The sequence below is a fragment of the Siniperca chuatsi genome, linkage group LG1 (assembly GCF_020085105.1).
Source record: "Siniperca chuatsi isolate FFG_IHB_CAS linkage group LG1, ASM2008510v1, whole genome shotgun sequence".
NCBI lineage: Eukaryota > Metazoa > Chordata > Actinopteri > Centrarchiformes > Sinipercidae > Siniperca > Siniperca chuatsi.
Genome location: NC_058042.1, coordinates 20,290,001 through 20,300,609, shown reverse-complemented (window position 1 = coordinate 20,300,609; position 10,609 = coordinate 20,290,001). Strand labels below are relative to the sequence as shown.

General features: G+C 41.8%; 1 protein-coding gene across 1 annotated transcript in view; it reads left to right on the top strand.

Annotated features, from left to right (window-relative positions):
- elp4 (elongator acetyltransferase complex subunit 4) overlaps positions 1–3,917 on the top strand; it is an 85,097-nt gene extending 81,180 nt beyond the window's left edge. The window contains exon 10 of the mRNA XM_044209421.1: positions 3,837–3,917. Coding sequence (XP_044065356.1) covers positions 3,837–3,902 — 66 coding nt within the window. The 3' untranslated portion in view covers positions 3,903–3,917. The remainder of the gene's footprint in view (positions 1–3,836) is intronic.
- The last annotated feature ends 6,692 nt before the right edge of the window (positions 3,918–10,609 follow it).

Here is a 10,609-nt window from a genome sequence, read left to right as displayed (position 1 = left end):
TCTACAGCCCCATAAAGTTGTCATCTGCAACTCGTAATGGGGCTTTAGCTTCCCTTTTACTAAGGCAGACTAAAAGCCTCGAATCCTATTTCACAACCTCTGATGTTTGTGTCAATTTGAACAAGACAGTGTGTAAATGGGCAACCGCGCCGCCGCTTGTCTCTCAGGAAGAGACAGGGGCAGCGCAGGTACGGGCCAGTCAGGACTGGCTGTGTATGGGCCATTATTTGGAGGAACAGCCATTAAGAGGCCTTGATACTGTGCAACGCAGCAGGGTGCTCGACATCCGGCTGGAAACCGCACGGCTTGGTCCCTGCTTATCAGGCTGTCAATAAAACGAGATGGGATACAGCGGTCGAGCCAGGTGCTCCCTTTCCCTTCCCACACAGCCCCGCTCTCCAGAAGCAGATCAGGCGTAAACGCAAATCTGTCCAGCCGGTTTTCCCTCTGCCGTCACCACGCTGCTGCACAACGCCACCTCTCTCTCTCTCTCTCTCTCTCTCTCTCTCTCTCTCTCTCTCTCTCTCACACACACACACACACAAAACCACACTGACAGTTTCTGATTTTCTTTATGGATATATGGAAACTATTTTGCAACTCAAATACTAGTGACAAATATCTGCCTACATTTAAATGTAATCCCAGTCGTCACTGCTAATGCATATTTATTAACCACATTCATTTCAATAAAATATAAATATCTGGCATTATTCCCGGTTACATGTGGATGTGGCTGTAAACTCGCCTACATGGGCAACATGTATACAGCTTAGATTATGGAGAACGTCTTTAACCTATGGGAGCCCTGTTCGAGCTTTTCCAGGGAAATGCCAATCTCTTGCTTGCTCTGACTGATCAAATTTGAAACAAATTGGGTAATGATCGACCTCCCCTCTCTAGCCATGCAGAACATTATGCTGCCATAGCCTACGCCTCATGAGCTTATTGTTTACTGCCGCTGTAGCAGACAGAGAAAAATGTCCAGGGGACCGAGCACGTTACCAGCAAGCAGAGGGTCCACGCAGAGTTGGTGCTGCGTTCAAAGGGGGCATTTCATCCGTCTAAATTAGGATTAATTGCAATGGAGACGAGGAGGTAAGTTTATCTGAACTTGAAGTTTAAACTGGCTGTGAAACAGGCCTTCACGTTGATTGAAACTTTCTTACATGCATAAAGTTATTGGATTTTAATTGCATATTGATTTTTTTCGCGTCAAAAATATCTTGGTAGGCCCGTATTAATCTAAAAAGTGTAAAGAAAGGCCAAAATTAGTCAAATAGGAACGTGATCTGGCATGGAGTGGGTAAAATTGTCAGGCCTGTTCCTGCTGACTCTGCCACTCAAACAGCAGGCATGTAGTGTGTAGGGATGTTTAGATTGGTCATCTGATATTTTCAATTTAAGATACAGTGTCCACAGATAATATAGCCTAATTACCCCCACACTACACACACACACCCCACACTACACATACACATGCCCAAACACATACTCCTCGTCTCTCTCTCTCTCCCCCTGTGTGAAATGTTTTAATAAGCCCTACACGCTCTGTGTGCAGAGTTTGATTTGTTTTCTCTCCATGCTCCCCGGCCCTGGATCGAGACATTAGCCGAATTCCCCCGGGGTGATTGGATGCAATTTGTCCGGAGTAGACAGGCACGTCCTGGATGTTAGGAATTCACTTTGGCTCAACGTGACAAGTCTGACTTCGATCTACAATTGCATCTGAAAGTGCAGCGAGCGGAAAGATCCCATGCCATTAAGTGTTCTTCTAGCCCCCCCCGCCCTTTTTTTTTTTTTTTTTTTTTTTTTTTGCAAAATAACAAGATCCTCCATTTGCTCACAAATATTCATAACAATTCTATTTGCGACACCTCTAATCTGCTAGTGAGGCCTGTGTGTAGCGCTAAATGCGGGCTGTATCGGCGGTGGTGTACATGGTCAGTCCGCCGAGTCAGACTGGAGAGAAAGTCCAAACGAGGGGATATTATGCCCCAAATCTATGACCCTTTAAATTAGATTAAAGATTGACAGTGGGCTGGATTTTTTTTAAACGTAAGACTGACACCTGCCTCGCAGACTCGCCTGTGATTGATTCTGATGCTTCGTGCTGGTAACAATAATGCTGCTGTTTTGCGCAGGGCTGAGTAGGCGCATTTATCACTCGCTTGCCAGGAGTGGCTGAAGTCAGTGTCCGTGTCGCGCTGTGAGCTGACAGGGGAAAATGGGAGCTAACGAGGTTGTCAGATGTCCTGACAAGACAAATGAGAGCTCGTCACTCCCTGCGCTTTAATAACGTTTAATGGAAACGTATTGCACCGTTCAAAATAAAATGTTACACATACCGGGGTCTGGCTACGACGCAGTTAATTACGCACGGCGAGGTAAATTACGCATCAGCTAAAGGGTGTTGGCCTGGATTCAGCACCACCAAAGAGGATTGTATCTATGTAACACCTATGATTTGTAGTTAACGGACCAACACGACCTTGGACTATGTGTTGTTACTTTCAACGAGTAATTAGACTAAAGCTGACAAACAAATAATTAAAGCAAAACTGATTTTCCAACATGTGGTCAGTTTAGTCTCAATAAGTGAAAAGGTCTTTTTCAGAGCACATCTTAGCAACAGAAACAGACTTTCACCCTTCACCTGTTAATTGACCTATAAATCAAAAACGAATCAAAGATCTGCCATATATTGGAATGACTAGATGTTTCTTGATGCTGACTTGTTATGTATGTTATGTAATGAGCACTTTCTCAAGTACATTTTCATCTTAAAGCCAGACCCAAAAGATGAAATAAAAACAGTTATTACATTAAAGATTTAACAGCATTCTTAGTGTCATCTAAGTGGTGATAAAACACTTTGGAAGAAGATGTGTTGGGAGTCAATAGACTACTTAACTAATATGGTTTTGCTCCAACGTGTGTGCAGGACGTTTGCCTCTTTATCTTTAATGACTTATTTTTCATGTGTAAATGCTGTCACCTGTCACGACCTTTGCAAATGGTCTGCACTGAAAGGGTTTCCCCATCACTCGTGTAAGGGCTGTGATCTGACTGATTTTTGTGAATAACATTGAACGCTCATGTTGTCCATTCTTCTGTGTAATTCATGGTGTGCGATATAGCCAACACACGGTATGGTAGTTTTAGTCATGACACATAATCCCCAGGGCTAATGCTGGGCTCTAACTAAAACCTTGCTGTGGGTTGTATTGGAGATTTTCTACCCGTTTATATTTATTTGATCATATATATTTGTTAATTTATTTGATAATCCTCTACTGTAAACAGCTGTGTTTACACAGTTTCTATGTGATCTACTCATTATGATGATTCCTGTGTAATCAGCTGACTCAGAATGACAGGAATCAGCATGTTTTTTTTCTTGGATAAATAAATAAGTCTGGCAAACGCTGTGTTCAAATCAGCTGGGGAAACTGAGGACAAAGTTATAAGATTAAGAAATTTCACTGACAAAAATAACGTTTGGTCGATTGGGCAACGCAGGACCTGAATATCACACTGCAAACAACTACGGCAGTAAAAGCAGGAGAGTTGTTTCCAATCAGCCTGGCTTCCACTGAAATACTTTACTCACTATGATGAATATTAATTAAAATCATAATTATAACCTATACTGTACGTCAGCCTAACAAGGGGGTTGTCATCCACTGATGGTAAGGTGGCTCACCAGGTGATGGGATGGCATTTTGTAAAGATTTTATTCGGCCTGCTCCTTTCTCTCCTGATTGGGGGGGCGTAAAAATATATATGTCATTTCACTAATGTCATCACCTGGCCTCTGGTACTTTTCTGTGCAGGGTCAGGTTCAGAGAGGCCGGTGCACCTGCTGCAGAGGAGCAGCGAGAGGGGGATCCGAGGATTAGAGGTAATTATACAGTCGGCACCCCTGCACACATGGCCACATACTGTAGCACCCAGCTATGTGTGTGTGTGTGTGTGTGTATATATACACACACACACACACACACACACACACACACATTTCCCACATTTCTGTGGGCAAAGCTGCAAAAAATATTCAATGTCCGAATAAATACGCATGTGATGCCAGTATTGCATTGCGCACAGGCCAATAGGACCTTCTAATAACAAGATTAGCTCCGAGCAAGAGAGGAGACAGAACATGAAACAGCAAATGTGACAAACTCAACGCAGATCTGTGTGATATGTATAAATGGATGCAGCGGCACGACGCTGTACGTGAACTCATACAGATAACTGGGCTATGTAAAACAACACACACTAAATCAGGCAATAACGACGACAAACCGTCTGGAAAATGGACGCACATAGTGCAGCAAGAAATCACTTCTCGTCCATTCCCTCCTTCTCTGTGTCTGGATGACAAATCCTATCCTGGAGTAAATATTTTGAGGATAATTGAACTGATTGTTATTTGCAAGTTTCTCTGTCTTGAATATAAAAGCGGCGGCGTGCCTGCCTGTGCGCACTCATAATGACTTTCAGACCATTGGCAAGATATATTCATATGTGGTGAATCTTAAATCGCTAATATGCAATTCTGAAGAATATGTCAGGATATATTATTGATTTGGCTTTTTTGTTTCCCCCCGTAAATACTCTTTTAACACTGAAAATGTGAGCAAGATGGGGATCCAGAGGCTCTGAAAGCTCGTTGTTAAAATGTGATATAAACTGACTTTTAAGAAAGCTCACAAACACAAATATAACGCAGACGAAAAGGTGAGAAAGGAAAGCAGTGGAATCTGTTTGACAACATGTTTGTGACTTATTCTGGAGACACGTTGTTGTACCTTGAACATACAGATTATTGAGGACTTCTGTGTGAGAAAAATAAAGATAAGTTTCGGGTCAGTGCTTCACTATTGATCTTATTCACTCCATCCCTTACAGGCCGGTTATTCAGCAGCACCCCGCTGTGGATACACACTACATTTCAGCCTAGACAGTGTCAAGCCTACATACTGGCTACAGAAAGCCTCTGTATAGACCACGAAACGTTTCTAAATCTAATCACAAACGAACCGTAATTAGACAAGTAATTACCGGCGTAATTAACAGCCTCTTTCTGCTCGCTGTGCTTTGATATGGACGGGCAGCGAGCTCTGCGCTTTATGGCACGCAGGCAGCAGCAGCAGCGGATAAAGTCTTTATTATTATTGCTGGAAACCCATCTGGTAATAGTCTTGCCTGAGACCTCCTCCCCTCTAATCAAGGTTTTAATTAAAGACGGTTGAGGGCCATGGAGAACATGAAGGCCAGTAATTAAGACTAACATTGGACCCTAACAGATGCAACCCTCCCCCTGCGTCGCTGCAAAAAAAAGGGAGCTCGCAAACCAAGACGCGTATAGATGTACTATTCAATAAACAATGATGGTCGAACTATGATTGACGGTTGCTGATCACCATAATGCATAAACATGAAATATAAACAGAAATCAATCTTCTACGCAAAAACAATTATTTTCTTATGTAACTTGCACCAGGTTTAAATAGTATCAAACATATATTTATGTCAGACTATAAATCGGGGGTAAACTCTATTCCTTCCACTAACAAGGCGGGCACAGCCAGGTTAGGTGAGTTTATACTTTCCACTATACAATACAGTATTTAACCCCTCATTTGAGAGGGTCACCCCGCATTAGTGTGATGCCTGCGCACTATAGCCCGACATCTCAGGGTCCAAACAGGACAGGGGCTCGACATTATCATTATATATATATATATATATATATATATATATATATATATATATATATATATATACACACACACACATACAGGAGAGCGGTTGAATGCTTGCGTAAAAGTTGGTATCACACATTACATATGATTTGTGCACCTTAAGGAGTCGCGCTAAAATATTCTTAACTTTTTTCTAGTGATGCTGATATAATACATTGATCGCACATGAATGGTGCAAGGTAAAAGACAGGTCTCAGTATAGGTACCTACACAGTACACAAAACTACACAGTAATAATAAGGAAGAAAATAATCTTAACTGCTTATCCAAACCTGCAAAAACGGGAATTTATTTAACTAAATTGCATATGTGGCACGTAAAAGTGTACCTGGAATGTCGCTACAGACGCCTCTAGCTGATCCTGATAAGCCTATCCCACACCACGTCATACAAAATATAATAAAACTGTCATGTGTGGTTTTGAATATTCATCACAATATTCGCTTCAATCAGTCCCCACTCATCCCCCGCGCGCGCTCTCACACGCTCTAAGAGACTTCCTCCGTAAGTTGCATTGTGGAAGTTAAGATTTGCCCCTCTTCAGATGGGCAAGCAGATGGGCAGACGTTTAGCCAAAATCCCCCGCAACGTTCCCTGCCTGCTCAGCCACCACTGGAGAGGGCCTACACGAAGGTTGCACTTTGGCTTCTCGACCTCGTCACATCTCCCTTAACAAATGGCAGACCTGAAGACGAGTCAAGATTCAGACCTGGGAGAGGCAGCCTTATAAACGACCGGTGTGGGGGGGGGGACATGTGGACCCAAAGTAGCAAAGTAACTACATTCCTCCTACAAGCACATCAGCTGCTCAAGACAAAAATAGTCCTTATATTTCAGTGATGTAGAGACATCTTAACGTGCCACTGTAACAACTATACCTTTGAAATATAGGAACCGAATTTATGGTAGTGTGATGTTTTATGATAGGGTATCCCTATTCTATATATGACTGCTATATAGCTAATTGTATTCATATTTAAGATTTCACTTAAATCTCACACATAAGTGATATAGTGATCTTTGCGTTGGACGGGCCAAATTATGAACGGAGCAATGAAAGCAAATTCGAATCAAGTATGTCTGCAGCTCTTACTGCAAACCAGAGCCTAAATCTTGCAAAACCATCTTCAGATGATAACAGATAGTAGAATACTTGGCCTGTGTGCTGCAGCGGTTCTCAGTTCCACTGCCAGCCACACTGAGCTCCATCATCGCCACTTGTGGAGCTTTTCTGCCCCCTAGCGCCGAACTACAGATCAACAAAACTCTTGAGTGGATGATGTAGAGTTTGATATCGAAACATGCTGCTGGGTTAATTTGCACTCTGCTGAACAAAAGTGACCTGGCACTGTTTGTGTTCAGGTGAACTGGTAAACGTTTTGCTGAATGATTACTTTCACTGTTTGAGTCCACTACCTATGCTTTGAGTTCTAGCATTCATTAGATTATGGGATTAAATGAAAACATGAATGTTTTGTTAATTTGTAAATTATGTTTATGTATGTTTGGTGACTGGTGAATGAGGGTCAGGTGGGGGCACAGATTCTGAGGATACAGGTTTATTTTTAATCTTAAACTACATACTGTAATTAAGAATGTAATTAAACTGTAATTGTCATTCACTTAATTCAGTTTCAGTATGATGTGTTATTATCAAAGATGTGGTTTTCCCACCATAAATCATGATGAACAGTGTGACAACACATGTAACTTCATAAGTACTATCACAACTGATTGTATATATTTGATTATATGATATATCAGGGTTTCTCTATGTTATGCCTTGGAGCTGTTAAATAAACATATTTTCATAGGTTTATGCAAATATTAACATCTTAATGGCTGCTGACACATATTGATGTTTTTACAGTCATTGTCACACATTGTTCATTGATGCAGTTAATGTAAGTATGTAGTTCCCTGGTATGTCAACAGAAATGACCTCCATCACGGTTTATGTTGAATATGGTGGTTTATCATCTGACCCATTATCTAATAAAACAGAAAGTATAGATGTGTGTGAGGATCAAAAGAGTCTCTGTATTTACAGTAAGTATTTATGAATCTATTACAATTATTTTGAGCATAATAGAAAAAAAAGGATCCGCGTGTGTCAATAGACTGTAACTACTTGAATTTAATGTTTTAGTACCACGTTATCACCCACTGGCTATGTACATGAATCATAATTCTCATGATCCATGAAATAATAAAGTCATTTTTAGAAAGCATTAATATATAACTAGTGTAAATAATTAATAACTATTGGTCTTTAAAAATTCATCTGAATACACAAAAAGGTTGCCATTTTGAGTTTTAGGCAAAATCCAGAACCAAAGTAAAACCTATAAAACATTTTAGAGCATGAAGAGTGATTTTTAACAAAGTCTAATTTCATTACACGGACTGCTGAGTTTTAGTCAGTGATGTAGTGGAGAGTATAACAAAATCTAAATGAAATCCAAATTCATGCGAGATTGATAGATTACAAATGAACGTTTCTTATTTGTGGCAGTTTTCTTTATGATGAACACTGACCAGAGACTATAACTAACCCAACCTTTTTCTTCACCACTTCATTGCTGGTTACAGGAGAGCAGCTCTCTTTTCTGCTCCAGGTCCACAAGTAGGATGCAGGCAATTATCCATAATATCCCAGTAATGTTAAAAGAATGGGACTTAATTTTCCATCTGGTTGCATGGAGAGAAATGTCAAACGTATTGGATTGAGACCGTTGTTTTAATCATTAAGGAGGCACCGTGAAGGTTGATGAAGAGGTATTACGGTGTTGCTGCTCATGCATAATTTAGTCTATTGATCAGGTGGGCCTGGACATCTTGGCTTCTTGGATAATTTTGTAAATCTTCCAAAGTGAAGAGTGTTTTAGACATTGTAATCAGAATCAGAAATACTTTATTGATACTATAATATCCTGTAGGTCATAATATATGAGTATAAATTGCATACTTGGATGAAAATATAAAGAGAATTATTGATATTCTATCTTGAGAAATAACTTTTAAATAAGCTAACAGTTGTGGCATCTACAATAGACACACAGAAATTAGCCCTGTTTGTGTGTGCTGTAGAATTTTGTCTTGTAATGGAAATGTGTTTCCCTTAGAGGATCTCTGTCTTTCCCTCTCTCACTCTCTCCCTCTCTTTCTCTCTCTACGCATGGAGGGAGGCTGGCATTTACTAGACAATTTCTGCCTTTAAGTGCAGGCTTTAAGTGCAGTGTTTTTATCTACACCTAAGATAGCTACGGACCAGGACAATTTAACAGGCAATTTAACTGACCGTGTGTTAGTGAAGCTGTCGGAGTCCCACTCTCTGCCAGAGTGCCATGGCATGATGGATGTAGGCAGTCTGGGCTAGGTGAAGACACACACACACAGTCACATACAAACACACACACGATCCTTTTGAATACACAGATACACAGACACACTGCCCTGCCATATTTTCCCAATACAAACGCATATGGGCCAATCCACAGCCAACCCCCTTCCATTAAGTCAACATCTTGTGCTGGCGGTTGGAACAGTGCGGGGCTGGAGTCGGGTCGTCCAAATCCGTCAGTAAGAGGAGGCAGAGGCGTTTGTCATCCTCCTCTCTGGGCACCATCCTCCTGGAAGAGAGAAAGGGGGGACAGAGGGTGGTGGAGGTACGTAGCATCTGGCTCTGGTAGCTCCAGCTGCAGGGAGAGAAGGGGACAGGAGCCGCGCTGCAGCCCAGGGGAGACACTTTTTCTGCAGCCAAAACCGCTCCACCACCCTATCTGCTGGTTGGAGGAGTGGGGAACCAAGTCAGACGATACAGAGAAAGAGTTTGCGGGTGTTGTCAATAACCTACAGTGAGGAAGTAGGTGTAGCGCAGAGAAAATACTGATATTTTGTGTCTTAAATTCCGTTTTACATTGATCTGACATTGATCTCTTGATGCAGTGCTCTAAGAAGAATTAGGGCCATTAGACTACAGAGACAAAACTCTTTAAATCACATTAAGGTCTTTGTGGCTGTACTTCGCTACAAGAGTGCCCTCTGCCACAGAGCAACCCTGCAGCAACAACACAAAGGCTTGAAATGGCGTTTGTGGCACGTGCGCACACTTGAGCACAGCTTCCCTCAAATGTGCCACAGTGCAGAGGTGTAAAGTAAGTATTGTAATCACAACTGACTACAATTTTGGACCTAAGGAAAATGTCACCCAAATGGTGACCCACAAATCACAGGCCACAGTCACGCAGCCAAGGCCTAGAGACAGTCTTTAGCATTGAGCGTCAGCACACAAATGATGTGTAGCCAGTGGCGGACATTTAGCACCAGACTCCATCGCCTCTGAGGGCACTTTGTCACAGATCTATGGATGATTCAAAGCCTGGGGACAGCGTTTAGTATTAGCACTTAATGTCCCAGTGTCTTCCAGGGTTTGTTCTCAGGCGACATGGCTATGCTGATTGAAGGAAGGAGATCAAATTAGATGTTTTGAGGGAGAGGATGAGAAGTCCTCAGAGGGGCAACATATGCGTTGTTCTCTTATTGTGAAATATGACCTTTATGGAGGGAAGATCTAAGGGCCTGAGAAGCCCCTCTCCTCAATCTGAGATGTCCTGTAGGATTAATTAACCCCATTTTCCCATTAGGCCTCTGGGATTTGCATTTCTTAGATTGGCAGAAGTCCTGGAGAAGCCTACATGCACTGTACTGCTCTGATCTCTACCAGGTGTGTGCACTTCCTGTTCAATGAAACACATCCTACTCCCCATAACGTGTCATAACATGTCACAGTACTGTCATATCTTTGAGTTTTTTGCAGGACATGATTTTGTATGCCT